This window comes from Sander vitreus, chromosome 6 (assembly GCF_031162955.1).
Source record: "Sander vitreus isolate 19-12246 chromosome 6, sanVit1, whole genome shotgun sequence".
NCBI classification, from domain to species: Eukaryota; Metazoa; Chordata; class Actinopteri; order Perciformes; family Percidae; genus Sander; species Sander vitreus.
In genome coordinates, this window is record NC_135860.1 from 28,955,131 (window position 1) to 28,974,847 (window position 19,717).

The window sequence follows — 19,717 nt, forward strand, 5'->3', positions numbered from 1 at the left end:
AGTCTACTAATCAAGTAGTCGATCGATGGAAAATAATTGCCAACTATTTTGATAATCGATTAATCGCAGAAAATGCTGTTTTCTGCCTCTCAAATATGGAGATTTCCTGCTCTTTTCTGTTTGATATATTCATCTAAATTACTTTGGGTTTTGGACAAAACAAGACATTTTAAGGCATCCCTTGGACTTTGAGAAACTAGGATGGACATTTTCACTAATTTCTGACATTGTAAAGACCAGACGATTAATCGAGAAATTGATAAAATAAATGGTTAGTTGCAGTCCAACTCAACAATGTGTAAGATTTCAACATATGACAGTAGCACTGTCGTTATAAAGCAAGCGAACATGCAAGGTAATGTCATTGCTGTCTAACTGACTTTTCCAAAAAAGATATTGAGCTACTCCTTTAACAGTGGGCTTATGTTTTGCACAATATTTAGAGCATCACAAACTTGCCATCTGTCCATGATTCAAATTATTTCCATTCTTCCAAATACAGTAGTTGAACTGAAGTGTTTATCTTACATGTGACTGATGTGCTTGTTGTTTGTTTCTCTTTATCAGGTTTGTGTGGAAACTACAATGGCAAACCTGGTGATGACTTAATGAAACCAGATGGCACCCAGGCTAAACACATTAATGACTTTGGACACAGCTGGAAGGTGTGTATCAGTTGAGACTGGGGGTCTTTTTGGGTCTACCAAGAAGGACCCATGAGTATCTTACACAAACCCTAAAACCACACAAGTGAAAACACCATTAAGTCGAATACTAGAAGCACAAAGCAGATGTGTACAGCTGTACATATTAAGTCTATTGCTCTTTCTCCAGCTCAATGCAGCAGTAGGTCTAAACCATACCCTCAAGAGCATTTGTTGCAGCAGCGGCGAAGTAAAACCTCAGACAAAACCCCGCTCTAGGTGGGCGGCCATCTGACGCAACTGTTTTCTTTTTTTTTTGGATGCTCTAATTGTTCTTTCTGTCTACAGTGGCCACAAAGAGATTCATTTATTCAATATTCATTTGGTAGTGATGGGGGAATCGACATGAGCTGATCAGCTGATGCTAATATAGGCAATACCTTTTATAATAATAGACTTTTTTAGTACCAAATTCCCTCTTTTGTGCATCAACACATTGTGTTTGCTCTCCAAGCTGCAGGAGGAGTACAGCGACATGAAGAGGGAACTTTGTACTTGAAAGGCTGTAGCTTTAAAATATACTGCATACTCTGCATATGTTGACAGTTTTGCTTTTGAATGTCATTGAACGCAGGCAGGAGGCGCAGCTGGCTGCACGAGTGACTGTCCTGATGGTAAATGTCCTGAGTGTGAGCCTGCACTGCTACTGCGTTACCAACAGCAGCGCTACTGTGGCATCATCGCTGACAAGCTTGGACCCTTTAAGTACGTCCTCCTGGGCCAGGTTCAGCCCCTACAAAAAACAGAAACAGACCTTCCTCCACAGTGCTGCGGGGGAAGGTCTGGCTAGTCCACACAGCATTCTGGGATGGGAGAAAAACGTGCTCTGGTTTATTGGCATTTCTTTAAACCAATCACAATCGTCTTGGGCGGCACTAAGCGCCGGACGGAGCCCCAGTGCGGGAAGGAACTTGTTTTGGTGGATGTGCAAAAGTTGTTTTAGTGGTGCAACAGAAAACTCAGATTGGACAGATAGTCTAGCTAGCTGTCTGGATTTACCCTGCAGAGATCTGAGGAGCAGTTAACCATAGTCCTCAGAAATCCACAGTGTTTGGTTTTAAGCCCCCAACGGCGCCTTCCAGGCAGTGCGGCAATGGTTATGTTTAGGGTTAAGGTTAGTGTTAGCTGCCTTGAAGGCGACGTTGGAGGCTTAAAACACCATCAAGCTAAATCCACCGGCGTTTAGAACGGCAACACAAAGAAAGAGGAAGGTAACGGACATCCGTCCGAAAATAAGGACATGCGGCGGATTTTTCGGCGGCAATGGTGTAATCCCGGAAGTGGAACACCGGAAGTTCACAAGCAAGATTACCCATCAGTCATTGCGCCTTGTTGGAATGACACCGTACAGCTTGTAAATGAATAAAATCACATTTATTCTCAAGTTATATACATTGCAATAGAAAAGGTTTTGTATTGGTATCAGTTTTTGTTTCTGTAGATCAAAAGTTACATAGTCTGACTTGAGGGGAAAGCGTGTCTTCAGCCTGTATGTCTAATACTAATGAACCGAGTAAGGATCAATGTTAATGAGCATCTACCATATCTGATCTTTCTCTATTAAAAGGAAAATTGGCTGCAGATATTTAAAAAAATATATTGTTCTACCAGAGAGATTAATCAGATCAGGCGCTTAATATTCACCATTACGGCCGGAGGATGCCTATCATTTCAATAACACTTCATTAATGTACCTCCTCCTGGGTTAGGAAAGAAATATGTATTTATGCTAAGTAAGAAATAATGAACAATGAACCAACAACTAGATGTGGTGAGATTTATAAATGATAAATCCCAGTGAAGGGTTGTTAAACAGTACCGTTGATGTGTCTGAGCCCTCACTTTGACTGTCTTTTCTGTCCATACAGACAGTGTCACAGTAAACTGGACCACACCCCCTTCCTCACAGACTGTGTTTTTGATTTGTGCATGTACCAAGGCCACGCCTCGGCCCTGTGCAACAGCCTATCAGCTTTCAGCACCTCTTGTCAACAGGCCGGAGCTACAGTGGAGAGTTGGAGAACGCAACAGTTTTGTCGTGAGACACGCACGCACGCACTTTTTTCAATGCACACACAATTCTCTAGCTAAGACACAGAAATCTAACGGGAAGTGACTTGCTTTCCTTTTCCAAACACAACCAATCAAATTGCTACACTTATTCACACACACACACACACACACACACACACACACACACACACACACACTCCTCACATATGCAAACACTAACTGCTTACAGTTTTTTCCAATTGCTAACACACTAAAATGACATGCACAGCACAATTATTTAAACTGACACACAGAGAGCAAAACCTCTTCTCAAGTCTCCAAAAGTCTAAACACATTTTCTGCTTTACACACATTTTGCAATTCAAAATGGCACTTTTTAACTGCACTGAACACGGTTCTCTGCATAAGACACAACAATCTGACATAAAGTCACATGTTTGCCATTTCAAAACACTGCCATTCAAAATGACATTACATGAGCTAATTGGCCAATATATGTGCCACCTGGCCAAACACCTCAATAGTTAATTGTTACCACTTCAATCAGGAAGTAAGCACTATGAAAAGACCACAGGTGAGCACAACAACAATGGAAGACGTTGCAGAGAGAGGAAGAGGAAGAGGGAGGGTGAGAATGAGAGGGAGAGGAAGAGTGAGAGGTAGGGGTAGAGCTGGTAGAGGAGTTCAATGGCCAAAGAAAACAACAACTTTCAAATGAAATCAGAGCAACTTTAGTTGATCATGTCATCAACCATGGGCTGACATTTTCTACAATTTGAACTATTTTAGTATTATGGCAAAGCATACTAAAGATGAGAGTGCTTCTCATAATGCCCAACAGTGTGTAGTTGGTTAGACAAAAATCTGGTAATATGAATGAAGTGTGTGCCATTTGGTGCAAAAGTTTGATTTTGATAATGCTATATGTAGTTTTGGTTGCAGTGCTTCATTTTGCAGGATATATGAGGTATTTTGCAGTTTGGGTGGGTGGTTTTGTGAATTGTGTTAAGTATTTTGATAAAACCAGCCTAGTTTGCAAAATTGTGTTTTAGCAATTGGAAATAAAACTGTAACTGAACACTAACCAACCACTGCTTTAGTACAGGCCTATAAATAGGTCAAAGGTCAGGTTACCTGTTTTGGACAATGGATGCCAACAATTGACAATGAGCAAGGGGAGTAGGAGGGAGAGGCAGGGGGTGACAACGAGGACAAGTTAAAGGAGGAAGACTTGGAAGAAGAAGAGGACGAAGGCAAAGAAGAGAAGGAAGGAGAGCCATCACTGATGAGATCAGGGCCACACTTACTGATCACTGGAGATTACTTTCACTCTAAAACATTGTATGGAAATGTAGATATAAGCTTATGAAAGACAAAAGCGCTTTAGATTTAGAACAACAGTGTGTACATGGTATATCCAAAAATGTACTATTATGGAAGAAGTGTTTGCCATTTGATGCAAATGCTTCACTTTGAGAGGTGTTTATGGCATTTTGAATGCAGTGTTTCATTTTGAAAAAGATTTGAGGTATTTTGCGTTTTGGGTGTGCAGTTTTGGGAATTGAGTTTAGAGTTTTGAAAAAAGGCGACATAGTTTTGAAAACTGATGTAAGCAGTTGTAACAAACTGTAATGTTTGGATTATGAAAGACTGTTTGTCAGGAACATCATCACTCCGTACTGTATTGTATTTTGATTGACTTCCCGTGTGTGTCCCTGTGCCAGCTCCGTCATGTGTTGCAAACAGTCACTATGATCAGTGTGCCCCCCCCTGCCAGCCCACCTGCAGTGGTCTGGCCCCCCCTGAGGGCTGTGACAAGAGCGCGCCCTGCACAGAAGGCTGTGTGTGTGACGATGGATTCATGCTGAGTGATGACAAGTGTGTCCCTCTGGCAGAGTGTGGCTGTCAGTACGAAGGACAGTATTATCAAACTGGACAGGTGGGCTACGACAGCAGCAATGATATTAAACTCCACCTTTACTACAACTAATACCTCTGCTAAAACAACTTCTTTAATAACATTGCTACTTCTTCTGCCACTTCCATTACTACTCCTCTTTCCTCAGGTGTTCTATCCAGGACAGTCATGTAACAATCGCTGTGTATGTTCAGAAGGTGGAATAGTACAGTGTGATCCTAAATTCCGCTGTTCAGCCAATGAGAAATGTGTTGTGAAAGGAGGTTCCGCCTCCTGTTCCCCCAGCAGTAAAGCTTCCTGCTCTGTGAGTGGAGTCCGAACAGTCAGGTCATTTGATGGACAGGTAAAGGCTTTTTTTCTGAAATGCAAAAGTAAGCATATTATTCAGAACTATATCTCTAAATCAATAGATGATGCATTACATATTGTAATTATCTATTTAAATAATGACATTGTGGATTTGTGGACATTTTAACTTAAAGGTGCAGTAGGTAAGCCTTATAAAACTAACTTTCTGTCATATTTGCTGAAACTGACCCTATGTTCCAGTAGAACTACATGAAGCAGGTAATTAAAAAAAATCTGGCTCCTCTGGCACCACCTACAGCCTGTAGTGAGATTTGCAAAAATCCTCCGCTCCCTGTTCAGATGCACCAATCAGGGCCAGGGGGGTGTCTGACTCCGTGTCAATCACTGCTCATGCAAACGCATTCATTCTCCCTTGTGATGGGAGGGGCTTAGGAGACCGTTTTGGGCTTTAGCAGAAAGGGGGGAGGGACTGAGAAGTTGTTGATGTTCAAATTTTTGGGCTAAGTCCTGGATCTTCACAATCCTACCTACGGCACCTTTAAGGAAATGTTTATTGCCAGTCCATGTTGTTTTCTCCATCATCACAATTTGTCAGAAATTTAATGAAGATCCTTTTCATCTATGCAACGTTTTAAAATGTTCTCGCTGAGAAATGCTGAAATATTTCCAAATCCAACTGTGATGAATCATATTTTACAAGAAAAGCATACCACTTCCCATTAAAACACATTCTGGAATGTTTGGGTAACACTTCACAATAAGGTACACGAAATGGTGAGTAGTCACCAGGAAACAAATGAGGACCTTCTAATCCAATGTTATAGAGCAGATAAAGATAAGTTATTGAAGAGTTAATTGAGAAACAATTGAGGAACGAATCAGGAACGACTTGATAATTGACAAATCATTAATACGTGATTCCCTAATAATTCCTAATTGTGGACTATTTAAGAGATAATGATCAGTTACTAGACAACTAGTCTATATACTCAACATTCCACTTCCAGGATTGTTCAGGTGCCGCTGGAAATTCCACCGAATGTCCCTCATTTATATATCCGTCCCCTTCCTCTCTCTTTGTGTTGGCGTTCTAAACTCTGGTGGATTTCTGAGGACTATGGTTAACTGCTCCTCAGATCTCTGCAGGGTAAATCCAGACAGCTAGCTAGACTATCTGTCCAATCTGAGTTTTCTGTTGCACGACTAAAACTACTTTTGAACGTACACGTTCCACCAAAACAAGTTCCTTCCCGAAACTATTTTGCAGAGGCACCGTGGCTCTGTCCGGTGCTTAGCACCGCCCAAAACGATTGTGATTGGTTTAAAGAAATGCCAATAAACCAGAGCACGATTTTCTCCCATCCAGGAATGCTGTGTGGAGTAGTCAGACCGTCCTCCGCAGCGCTGTGGAGGAAGGTCTGGCAATGCGAGACTACTAGACAACAGACTGGGAGATGCCATATTAATGAATCATTAAGTAATGATTAGTTCATGAATATCTGTGAATCTATCAAACACTTTCTTTATGAGTCATTTCTTATTAAATTAACTCTGAACCAGCTGCTCAGTGGCACTAACTGGCAACGACTCAATGATAACTAATTACTTAAACGGGAGTTACTTTTTTTGTGTCAAGTTGTTCCTGGTTTGTTTCTCACACTTTTTCCAATTAACAAATCATTAACTAATCTAGAGTTTTAGAGAACTAAGTCTATGAAATGTGATTAGGAGTTACTCATTAACTAATGGTTCACTAGCAGTTAGTTCCTCATGTGTTCCCTGGTAACTACTCATGATTTAGTGTACCTTATTGTAAAGTGTAGACAGATAGATCATCCGGGCCAATGTATCAGCTGATATTAGCTTATTGTATATATATCGCTATTGGATTATATGTCAACCAAGTGGCAACCACCACATCTGGAGGCTGAAGCCAATGCAGAAGCCCCGTTAAAGTGGCATTTTTACATTCATCGGTGTATCAAAAGACAATGCGACAGTGTGAAATGTGTCGCTGGTAGCGATGAACCAACAGAGAATGATCAGCTGAATGTGCAGCTTCCCTTGGCTTTACAGAGCTTCATAGAGTTTGAGCTTGTTGTTTAACTGTTTGACCCACAACTTTGCTGTTCTGGTTCACTCTTAGCGCTCTCATGGTGGTGTTTGCAGCTGCAGCAGGGCATGCAGCTGCTTTTACAGAAAAAGCCGTAAAAAGCCTCTGTACTCTATACCTGCTCAGCAGGCAGACACCATTAGAGACTAGCTGGTGAACATAGGGGAACATTTAGTCATTAATTAAGTTTTTTGTGCCTTTAAGACAATCCCAGTGGCAGTCTGACATAATATTAAATAATTTCTTCAATATCTCTCTTCCTCCTCCATCCTCCAGGCATATCCTCTGTGGGGAAACTGTCTGTTCTTGTTGGCAGCAGTGGAGGAGAAAGAAGGAGGGATGACAGCCTTTTCTGCCTATGTACAACAGCAGACCAATAAGGATGGCTCCGTCAACCGCAGTGTGGAGCTCCAGGTTTACAACATAGAAATCACTATGGAGACCGGGGTTGTATGGGAAGTCAAGGTATGACTGAGAGTTTGTATTGGTCAAGTGTTAGGTTTATTCCCACAGAGGATGATCATTGTTTGCAAAAGAACACAAATAAAGGGCACCTGGTTAGCTCACCGGGTAGAGCAGGCGCCCACATATAGAGGTTTACTCCTCGATGCAGCGGCCACAGGTTCAACTCCACCTTACAGCCCTCTGCTGCATGTCATTCCCCCCCTCTCCCCCTTCAAGTAATAAATGCCCAAAGAACACAAGTAAAAGCACTGTCCACATGTGTCTATTCTGAACACTCAACCTCATCTGGAAACATTGTGGCCTCAATGAACAACAGTTCAGTCTTTATTGTTCATTTAGTTGAAATGCAGATCTTTCCAAGGATTTAAAATGAACTGCCCTTTTTAAATGTTAAAGGGCCCATATTCTGCTAATTTTCAGTTTATACTTGTATTTTTGGGTTTCTACTAGAACATGTTTACATCCTTTAATGTTAAAAAAAAAACATAATTTTTCTCATACTGTCTGTCTGAATATACCTGTATTCACCCTCTGTCTGAAACGCTCCGTTTTGGCACGTGTCTCTTTAAGACCCCGTTCCTAAAAAAGCCCAGTCTGCTCTGATTGGTCAGCGTTTCCAAGTCTTCAGCATCTGTGCTCTGTTAATATTTCTATCGTCCAATATTTATCTCAATCCGCTATCCAGTCAATATAATACATCCATGAGTGGGACAGAGCTAATACGGTACCAGCACATCTGATGAAATATTTTGTATTCCTCTATGTCTCAGGTTAATGATGTCAGAGTCTCCCTTCCAGTGTCACTGGCTGACGGAAAAGTGCAAGTGAATCAAAATGGCATCCACATCATCATTGAGACTGACTTTGACCTGAAGCTGACCTATGACAGTGTGGCGGGTGTGCTCTTACAAGTCCCATCCACCTATCGCAGCTCACCACGCGGTCTCTGTGGCAACTATAACGGCAACCTGTCTGATGACCCGGCATCAGCTGCAGTTTGGCTGGTAAAGAAAGAAAACACTGTATGTGAGGCGAGCTGTGGTGCCACTTCCTGCCCGGGGCCAGATCCACTGAAGGTCCCGCAAGCCCAAAAGGACTGTGACATCATCAAAGCCCAGCAGGGCCCATTTGCAGGTTGCCACTCAACAGTGCCCCCAACTCCCGACTACGACGCTTGTGTCAGGCAAGGATCTTTACCTCTAATGTCCAAGGGATGCATTATATACATATTTCATATATCAAATGGAGTCTGGTGGGTTAACAAAAAGTAAACAAAAAGGATCTTACTCTTTAAAAGCAGTTACACACCGGGCCGATAATCGGCCGTTGGACAGTCTGGTGAGGTCGGTGACTCGAGTCTGTTCGGTGTGTTCCGTGCCGTCGTCCATTGGAGGAGCTTTCGGCCTTCGTTTTGGTCGACCTGACGTGCTCAGTCGGAGACAGGGCAGTCGGGACTCACCCGGAAATGGCGAGCGGGATGAGCGTGACTAAGCCTCTGAAAATCTGACGAAAATCTTTTAAACTGACCTTTGTCAATCTTAAATGAATACAGATTCAGTACCTGCATGACCTATTTCTCGCTTAAAATGTTTTCAGAAACATGTTTCGGTGAACTATTTTAGTACAATATGAGATCGTAATCTGAATGAGTCGCCAGTATGGCCGTTCGAAAAATCAAAAATCTGGAAGCAGAAGCCAGATCCATGTGACGCGTTCGTCCAATCAGCTGCCGGTTTTCATTTTTTGGGCGACAATACAGATTAGTGCCGCCTGCTGTTATGGAGACATATTACGTCTCGTCGCTTTGGTGTGTTCCGAGGCACTTTTTTTGACCAACTCGGGGAGACTGATCAGTCCAACTGCCTTTTCTGCCGAGGGTCGGCCGTCTGGTCGGTGTGTAACTGCCTTAACAAAAAGGTCTATCTCTGTAGGGATCCTTTCCATAATTTTGTCAGACACTTAGAATAATAATCTGAGCCTGTCCGCGGCAAAAACAGAACTTTTAGTGGACAGACATTAATGGTGCGCATTTGCCCTACATTACAAAGATTTTACATTGGTTACTTAGAATAGAATATAATAGAATGCCTTTTATTGTCACTATACACATGTACAATGAGATTTAAAGCAACTCCTTTTCCAGTGCCAACATGTACGTAGAATAAATATAACAACATGGAATAAAATAAGTAGTGCAAAAAAAAGGGGGGTAAGGTGCACAGTTATGAGACGCTATATACATATATAAAAAATTAAAAAAAAGTTGTTTTATACAGTGTGATATGCAGTGTGGGTTATTGCACATTATTTGAATATTGCTAACTACCACTAACCCTAGACACCAATGCATGGGAAAAAAGTAATAAGATGAAAGTTAGGGAGATGTCCACAGGCAAAGGAAGCGTGGACATCCTTTGTCGTCACATCCAGAATTATGTTACCGCCTGTCAACTAGCCGGCACAACGATAAGCAAATGGAGGAGCGACAGCTTCTGTCGTAAGTCTGATCTGATTCGCTGATGCTCACTGGAGCTGAATGGTTGTTTGGATGGGTTCATTCTCCCATACCGTTAACTGTGGTGGTCCTGAGTACAACACAGAAATAATACTACAAAAATATCTTTAGAAAATGGAACATTTGAGAGTTTTGTGAAATTATTGTTTTGTTGTTGTTGTTGTTGTTGTTGTTATGCATATTCTATTAATCAAATTTATCCAATCTACTAATGCCATATGAATGATTAAATGTGCCAAATTAAAACCAGCAACTTAAAAAAAACGAAATCAGAAAAGCTGCTACCAAATTTGTCAACTGAAATCCTCACCAACCTGCTGAGCACTGACCCTGCGGGCATTGTTTGTCCCTGCAGCTGTGCGATGTCCCGCAGGAAGCCACTATGAGCTGTGCTCCTCCGCCTGCTCCTCCACCTGCTCCTCCCTGCAGAGGTCCGATCCCTGCCCGCTGTGCCAGGAGGGCTGCCAGTGTGACGGCAGCCTCATGGCTGACGGAAGCCGCTGCGTCCCGGTGGAGCAATGTGGCTGCGTGGTGGGGGGGAAATATTACAGGGTAACTATCTTCATCGTCATCCACATCAGCTTCGTCATCATAATGCTTGTTTGGTACAGAACAGGTCTCCTAAGCCCCTGCCCCCACAGGGGAGAATGAATGCGTGTGCATGAGCAGTGATTGACACGCAGTTAGACACCCCCCCCCCTGGCTCTGATTGGTGCATCTGAACAGGGAGCGGTGGATTTTTGCAAATCGCACTACAGGCTGTAGGTGGAGCCAGAGGAGCCGGATTTTTTTTTTAAATGACCTGCTTCATGTAGTTCTACTGGAACATAGGGTCAGTTTCAGCAAATATGACAGAAAGTTAGTTTTATAAGTCTTACCTACTGCATCCTTAAGTCTTAAGTTAGTTAGTTAACAAGCTTCCTCATTTTTTTAAACTCATCCAAATATACATTATATTTCTCATCATATGTATTCAAATAAAATATATACTCTAAGTGGATGGTTAGCTCAGTTGGTAGAGCGGGTGCACAGATGTAGAGGTTCATTCCTCGATGCAGAAGGTCAAGGGTTTGAGTCCGACCTGTGACAGTTTCCTGCATGTCTTCCCCCTCTCTCTCAGCTTTCCTATCCATTAAAGGCGGAAATGCCCAAAAATAATAATAATTAAAGCTGCAAGCAGCGATGAACGGGCCCTCACCTTCTTGCAGTCTGGTACTGGCAGACGCAACATCACATGTAGACCACACATTCTAAGTTTCATGTAAATCGGAATAACTTTAGCCAAGATACAACCGTAACAGCCACCTACAGGAAGTTGTTCCTCCATAACTTGCGCATTGTTTTAGCTATCAAAATTCTTTTGATAATTTTCAGTCACGAGGGTCCACCGAGTCTATATCCAAGTTTTCGTGCAGACTGGACTCACAGTTTCCCATATATCGCGATGTGGCTAATTAATAAAAAAAATAATATTTGTGAGTTTTCGTATATATTGAGGCCGTCAAAAATGTGCCCAATGGCTAAAACCAATTAGGGTCCCATAGGCCACGCCCACTTTGACCAATCAGTACCTTACTGTAGGGGTGGCCTTATAAGTGGCCCTAAATGGTACCCTTGAAATTTTGTAAAAATCAGATGTGCCGTTCATGAGCTATAAACTTTATGTACTTGTAGCGCCCCCTAGTGGCCAATTTTTGTAAAATGTGTGGGGCATCTCCAGAGGGTCATGGCAAACAAGAATCTTAAGTTTTGCATTGATAGCAATAATTTTGGTCAAGATATAGCAAAGTTGGTGTTTTCATACTTAGCTACACAAATTTGTTTGTGCGTAATATGTGCAATTTTTATCCTATAAAAATTCTTTGGATAAGATTTTGTCAGGTCCGTCTGGAGATGCTACCTGCCAAGTTTCGTGCAGATTGATCGCACGGTCTAGGAGGAGTTCGGCAAAGTAGGTTTTCGATAAATCGCGATTTTTCATGCATAAAAGTCTGGCGGAAATGGGCGTGGCCTATATCAGGAGATTCAGCTGGATCCAGGGAACGTGAAGATATATGATTTTTGAATGTGCGATGTACGGCTTGGGAGTTATAAACCATATGTTTTTTTCTGCAATAGTTCGGCAAAGTACATAAGTACCAACCTAGTGGTGCATATGAGTAATTGTTTTGAATCGTTGCAAATTTCACCAATTGTGACGTGTGCAAATTTTATCCAAAATTATCAGATTGGACAGATAGTCTAGCTAGCTGTCTGGATTTACCCTGCAGAGATCTGAGGAGCAGTTAACCATAGTCCTCAGAAATCCACCGGAGTTTAAAATGGCAACACAAAGGAAGCCCAAGGCAAGGGATAGTCGGCCTAAATGAGTGAAATCCGGCAGATTTTCCGGCGGCAACGGAGCAATCCCGGAAGTGGAACGTCAAGGATATAGACTAGTGACCACCTTACCTATAGGCCAGTAAGCATGAAAGTGCTCATATTATGCTCATTTTCAGGTTCATAATTGTATTTAGAGGTTATATCAGAATAGGTTTATGTGGTTTCATTTTCAGAAAATACCATATTTTTGTTGTACTGCACATTGCTGCAGCTCCTCTTTTCACCCTGTGTGTTGAGCTCTCTGTTTTAGCTATAGAGTGAGACATCTCACTTCTGTTCCATCTTTGTTGGGAGTCGCACATGCGCAGTAGCTAGGTAAGGACTACTAGCCAGTCAGAAGCAGAGTATGAGGGGGTGCTACAAAGTGACCACGTTTGTCTCTGAAGTAAAGGCTGGACTACAACAGAGCTGTTTGGAGCAGTTTGTGAACAGTGTTTTCTGTTGGAGATGGTAAGTCCCTTTGGGGTGGACTTTGGGCTTTTTCACTTTGTTAACCTATTACATGCACAAAAAAAGATATATAACACAATAAAGGAAAGGGAAAAAGCCAAAAAGCATAATATGAGCACTTTAATGTATTTTTTTTTTTTCACAAAGAGGCTGATTTATATTTGCTAATACTATGTTGGATTTATGTTAAGACATTTTAATTTTTGAAAAAACTTTTAACAATAATTTGATGCAAGTAATGCAGTAACTGGGGACCCCCTAGGGGTCCCAGACCTCTCTGTTCTAATGCATGCATGACTCTTTTCAGTCGGCTACGTCAGTGTTGCGGGACGACTGCACAGAGCGCTGCGTCTGCCAGTCTGGACAGTTCAGCTGCAACTCCACCAGATGCCAGAAGGGCGAGGAGTGTCGCAACCGCAATGGAACCGTTGGCTGTTACTCCACAGGTCAAACACTGGCTGGGACTGGGAATACATCAGTTTTTAACTATTAAATTAATCGCCAACTATTTTGATTATTGATTAATCGGTTTAAGTCATTTATTATGAAAAAAAGTAAAACTTCTGATTGCATCTTGTTAAATGTGAATATGTTGTAGTTTTGTCACTCCTCTGTGACAGGAAACTGAATATCTTTGAGTTGTGGACAAAACAAGACATTTAGCAGAATTTGGCTGTTTATTGTCACGTGTATTTTCAATATTTCTGTGTGTGTGTGTGTGTGTGTGTGTGTTCCAGACCCCTGTGCTGAGGTCCATTGCAGGGTAAAGGAGCACTGTCAGGTGTCAGAAGGCCAAGGAGTGTGTGTTCCTGATTCCAAGGCCACATGCTGGGCTACAGGTGACCCCCACTACAGAACGTTTGACGGCTGGGACTACTCATTCCAGGGAACCTGCACCTACGTCCTCGTCAACACCACAGGTTTGCACCAACCTAACAGAGAGAGAGAGAGAGAGAGAGAGAGAGAGAGAGAGAGAGAGAGAGAGAGAGATACATTGGTTTACACCAGAGATGGGGACTCGAGTCTGAGGCTCGGACTCGAGTCGCACTTAAGTCGCACAAACAGCTGACTTCAGACTTGACTTGCGACTCGAGCTTCGAGACTCGTCAACAAGCTGTTTTCATGCAATTATTGCTTTTTAAATCAAAATGTATTCATGTATTTCTATTTTCTTTTATTGGCGCACATACGGGGAAACGTATGACGAGCTGTATGTCCCCTGCCCTTTGCCATAATGTGCAACGTAACGCATGCGCCTATGTGCGCGCACTCACATATCAAAAAATGCATTGCCGATGGCGACACCAGATCTTCCCGGAGTTGTGCCTTTTCTCATTAGTTTTGCTTTCAACAACTTGGTAAACAGTGGCAGTAAGCGAACAGCTACATGCAAAGTGTGGCACCAAGATAAATGATGCCGGATCAACAACGTCGGACTTCATCAGGTGTCTCCAAACGCACCTAAATAGGTCAGTCATTCTGCACATATTTCTGTTGCTGTAGTCCTATTTACTATTTCATTATTTCATCCATGCGTGGCACAGCGGATCCGTGCGCACTGTCACCTGCCGTGGAGACGCTGGCCTCACTAACCTCTCCTCCTCTGAGTCGGGTCTCCCTCGCGCTGGACTCAGTTTCACTGAGCCTGCTAACACTTAGAAAATAAATGGCATTACATCAGTGAGTTCAAACTGCTTATTGTGCGTAATTTGGACTGACACTGAGATGCATGTTGTTCTGTAACTGGTGTGGCGCTGCCAATTTTCTCTTGATTTCCATTTCGACATTAGACATTTTTTTTGAGTGAAAGAGACGCTACATTTAGCATATATAATCACAGGTAACAAGCTAACCATCGCAAAGTGCTGTGCTAATGCTGGGAACATGCAAATTGTATCTTTATAGTTGTATCCATATGATGTGACAGACTTAGGTTAATATTTCACCAGGTCCGAGGTCTAGAGGGATGTGTTAAGTAGACCCCATAAAGTTATCCTACAACAGATGTTGATACTGTACTGTCTGGATGGTAGCTACAGGACATGTTTTGAATTCATAAGATTTAACAATACAGTGTTAGGGACAGATCAGATGGCCAGAGACTTGAGACTTGACTTGGACTTGTGGCAAAAGACTTGAGACTTGACCTGAAATTGCCCCTCAAAGACTTGAGACTTGACTTGGACTCGAGCTCAAAGACTTGAGACTTGACATGGACTTGCAACAAATGACTTGTGAACATCTCTGGTTTACACAGCAAGTAAATCAATTTTCCACAGAACTCACCAGAGTGACGTGGACACTGTTTCTGGAAAGAAATGATGCTGCATGCATGCACATTTCAACGTTTTCACTTTTTGTTAATCAGTAAGCTACTTACAAATGTGTTGATTTTTGGTGATTGGTCTGAGAAACCCTGATGTTAGAAGTGAAGTTGCAGTGGTCATTATTTGGTATAGATTTATATGCTGTGTTCACTGGAAATGGGAATTACACTTTGCAATCAAACCTGAGCTGCAGGATATACAAACTGCACACAGTTTGTTCACTAAAGACTGCAGGATACATTCATAGATGCAGTTGTTGAAAGGTTCTATCCTGCCTTCCTCAGGGCTTGATCCGTCCCTGCCGAAGGTAACTGTGACCAGCAAGAATGAGCTCCGTGGGAATGATATAGGCTCCTTTGTGCGTTCACTCACTGTGGAGATGTTGGGCCACCGTATAGTCATCCCGACTAACAGAGGCGTCATATTGGTGGGTATTACTCCAGAACATAGACTGCTGTCACCCACAAAAGAACTTTGTATACATTTATATATAAGTGTCCCAAGTATCCGGTGCCGCCAGAGGTTCCGCCGGATGTCCCTCATTTTTGGCTTTCACTTTCCTCTTTCTTTGTGTTGGAGTTCAAAACTCCAGTGGATTTCTGAGGACTACGGTTAACTGCTCCTCAGATCTCTGCAGGGTAAATCCAGACAGCTAGCTGGACTATCTGTCCAATCTGAGTTTTCTGTTGCACGACTAAAACAACTTTTGAGCGTACACATGTTCCACCAAAACAAGTTCCTTCCCGAGACTATTTAGCAGAGGCGCCGTGGCTCTGTCTGGCGCTTAACGCCGCCAAAGACGATTGTGATTGGTTTAAAGAAATGCCAATAAACCAGAGCACGTTTTTCTCCCATCCCGGAATGCTGTGTGAACTAGCCAGACCGTCCTCCGCAGCGCTGTGGAGGAAGGTCTGGCTATGCGAGACAGCGCTCAATAATCATCATACAATAAACATTTGATTTCACTACCATTTCCCTTTCCTTCTCAATTTAATTTAAAGGGGCTTTATTGGCATGGAAGTTTCAATAACAATGTTGCCAAAGCATCAAAATACAATTTGCCCAAATATTTGGACAGAACTCAATAAACAGTAATATGAACATTTATGATTGATTTATGTTCTGGATATATCCTCTCTCTCCCTCTGTCTCTAGGTGGATGGGATTAAGACACGTCTTCCTGTCCTTCTTGAAGCAGGCAGCATCTCTATAACACAATCTGGAATTAAATGTGAAATCCAAAGTGATTTTGGCGTTCTGGTCACTTTTGATTGGTCCACACAAGTCATGGTGTCCATCAGCAGCAGTTACTATGGTAATGTCGGTGGGCTCTGTGGCAACTACAACGGCAACAAGGAGGATGAGCTGGCAACCGCCGGAGGCAGCACAGCTGTGAATGTGACCCAGTGGGCGGGGCTGTGGAGCGTCGAGGACTACGACCCATTCTGCTACCATTACTGTGACGGCAAGTGTCCTCAGTGCTCCGACAAGGACCGCATAAGGTAATGTTGACTTTTAAAGCGACTGAAATAACCAGATTTCTTTTCTATAGATGGCCCTGTTAGGTTTATCCAATTTAAAAACTTGCACGATGGACGATTGTATAATAAACTGAGAGTATATGGCAAAAAATGTATCTGCTACTTTCACTTAAGGGGAGACACTACAGGCAAAAACATCAATTTTAAATTTTGAGGTTTTGGACAATTTTGTTTTGAAGTGGGAATTATGTCTAAAATACAGGCCCAAAATAAGGCACTAAGGCCAGAGAAATCTGACTTCAATTACCTAATTCCCTGCACCTTCTTTAATCTGATTTACATGTAAGTTTACAAGAACGCAAGGATCAATCTGAGACGAAGAGTTCAGTTAAGCAAATTTACTGAGTATAACATAAGAGTTACAACACAGCTGTGGATTCACAAACAGCATCTAAGTTTCCCTGGCATCAGACTTTTAAGTCAGAGTTGGTCCACCAAGATCTCATCTGAAAATGAACTCTGATCTGTTCTCTCCCCGCAAGCTTTTATCCATTCCTTAGGGGTGTCTTCTTGTTTCTAGACAGAAACTGGTATCTTCACAGACACACACGTCCTCCTCCGTTCTCGCAACCTTCAAACAATACACCTCTATGCCATAAAAGCCTAAACTATTTTTATGACTTAAGCTTAACTTTCTGTGCATCAGAGGTCACCCGGAGTACTTTTAACCACTTCCTCAATGACTAACACAGCTCTTTTACAACGAGCACATACACACACGTTAATAAAATATTTCTACAGTTTCCATAACATGTCTTCTTTCATACTCGTGGGAAAAACATCCTAAATACACATTTAGGTGTTTCTTTTTTTCACACTTTGGTTTGGTCCGACCGACCGACCACTGCCATCCCCAGAGCCCTGCTGCTAGCATGGCTGGGAAAAACTCAACTAATGCCCAATTATCATATGTATTTTCATTTGAGAAAGCTGATGTGTATCTTTTCTCCCCTGCTCGTCCTCAGGTACACCGGTCCAGAGTACTGTGGGATTCTGAGCGATACAAAGGGACCTTTCTCTGGCTGTCATGACAGGGTGCCGGTACAAAAGTCTGTTTCCTACTGTCTGTATGATGTCTGCACTAATGATGGACGGAAAGTAGTGCTGTGTGAGGCCCTGAGCAACTACCTGGCAAAGTGCCAGAATGCTGGAGCATCAGTGTTGCCATGGAGACAATTGGTCAACTGCCGTAAGTTACAGATAGTACATTTATATAGAACTCAACTATATTCTGAAAGCAAGTTCCAATTCCTTTTTTCCCTAAAGGATTTGTATTATCAGCCATGATGTCTAAACCATGCAAGATAGACTGACCACGAGCTAAAAGATTGTAAACGAAGGTTTATGCTTCTGTAGAAGCCACAAGTCCGTATAAAATCCACCTTGTTTTAAAAAACACGTTTTATCCACAATGTCATGGAAAAGACACACTTCAGTGGATAGCAGCTAGCTAGCCTTCACGGGTGCGGTAAACATTTCCATGGTAACAGCGAGCTCCACCAATCAGACACGTTGCTGTTATGCTTAGCATTGTCAGCTATTATCAAAGAACACAGGTAACAAGAAATCCAAACAGAAACTATCCAAACCAAACTGCAAATAACCACAAATACACTCACTGACAGTCACTAAGTCATTTCTTGTATATCATAGTTTAATTTACAAGAAATATAGACACTTTATGATAAATTTCTATGAAGACTGTCTTATTTTTACGCTTGTCCAGCGGATCTCCACGGTGCACATGCACCCCTTACACGATTAGATTTTAGTGAAAGCGTAGTGTTGGAGCATCCGCTCCATATATGTTACAATAGCCGGCCCGTTACTTTTAACTTGTGCATACAATAAACTTATTAAAAGGAACAATAGAGCTAAGTACTGCAACTGTCAAGGACATTAATATAGAATAGAAATATTACAATAAAACATTTATTAAAGACACTTTAACATACCAATTCCCCTTCTCTCTGTCTGTCCGTCTCCTAATCTCCTCCTGGCTCTTGTTGTGCGTCTAGCTGTTGTATGTCCCGCCCACAGCCAGTACAAAGTGTGCGGCTCCGCCTGTCAACCCAGCTGTGGACCCCAGCCAGAGGTGTGCCCTGAGGTCTGTGTGGAGGGCTGTTTCTGTGACCCGGGATATGTGCTCAGTGGAAAAGAGTGAGTATATCATTTCTACTAGTATGTCATTAAAGGTTATTTTAGGGCGCCAGGGTAGCTCAGTTGGTAGAGTGCGCGCCCACAGAGGAGCATCTTCTCTAAGAAGCTCCAACAGCTTTGATGTCGCACGGACCGCTACAAGAAATCATTCCTACCACAGGCAGTCAAACTTTTCAAACACTTCATCACTGAGTGTTAGATAATACTCACACACATCACAATACTTTTTTTTATTCCCAACTTGTATATACATACATTCTCCACTTTGTATTTTTTATCTTCATTTTTTTTAATATTTTTTTTCTTGCATTCTATCCTATTTATTGTTTCATGTATATTCTGTATGTGTGCTGTGTGTCTGATATTTTGCTGCTGTAGCACTGATATTTCCCATTTTGGGATCAATAAAATTCTATCTCTCTCTCTCTCTCTCTCTCTCTCTCTCTCATGTAGAGGTTTATTCCTCTAAATGTGTATATACAGGGTGTGAATCTGACCTGCTGCAATTTCCTGCATGTCTTCCCCTCTCTCTCCTCTTTCATATCTAAGCTGTCCCAGTGTTAAAAGGCGGAAATGCCCCCCAAAAAAAGAATCTTTAAAGGTTATTTTATTCATATTACAAATGTCTTCCTATTAGATCTCCTAAACATCATTTTGTCCTAGTTTTCTTGGCAACTCATTTATAGTCCCACATGTCCAGCTCTATCTCCACAGCACTGTGGAGTAAGGTCTGGCTACACCACAGATGCATTCTGGGATAGGAGAAAAAACGTTTTATTACATTTCTTTAAACCAACCAATCCCAATCGGGGCGCCTGGG

At 42.2% G+C, this 19,717-nt stretch overlaps 1 protein-coding gene across 1 annotated transcript in view; it reads left to right on the top strand.

The window, feature by feature from the left end:
• The window catches only part of LOC144520026 (IgGFc-binding protein-like), a 43,305-nt gene that overhangs the window by 16,205 nt on the left and 7,383 nt on the right, over window positions 1–19,717 (top strand). Inside the window, exons 15-29 of the mRNA XM_078253614.1 lie at window positions 568–665; window positions 1,279–1,409; window positions 2,573–2,742; window positions 4,442–4,656; window positions 4,784–4,978; window positions 7,334–7,522; window positions 8,293–8,705; window positions 9,901–10,019; window positions 10,393–10,589; window positions 13,177–13,315; window positions 13,607–13,789; window positions 15,481–15,623; window positions 16,352–16,698; window positions 17,703–17,926; window positions 18,756–18,897. Coding sequence (XP_078109740.1) covers window positions 568–665; window positions 1,279–1,409; window positions 2,573–2,742; window positions 4,442–4,656; window positions 4,784–4,978; window positions 7,334–7,522; window positions 8,293–8,705; window positions 9,901–10,019; window positions 10,393–10,589; window positions 13,177–13,315; window positions 13,607–13,789; window positions 15,481–15,623; window positions 16,352–16,698; window positions 17,703–17,926; window positions 18,756–18,897 — 2,905 coding nt within the window. The remainder of the gene's footprint in view (window positions 1–567; window positions 666–1,278; window positions 1,410–2,572; window positions 2,743–4,441; window positions 4,657–4,783; window positions 4,979–7,333; window positions 7,523–8,292; window positions 8,706–9,900; window positions 10,020–10,392; window positions 10,590–13,176; window positions 13,316–13,606; window positions 13,790–15,480; window positions 15,624–16,351; window positions 16,699–17,702; window positions 17,927–18,755; window positions 18,898–19,717) is intronic.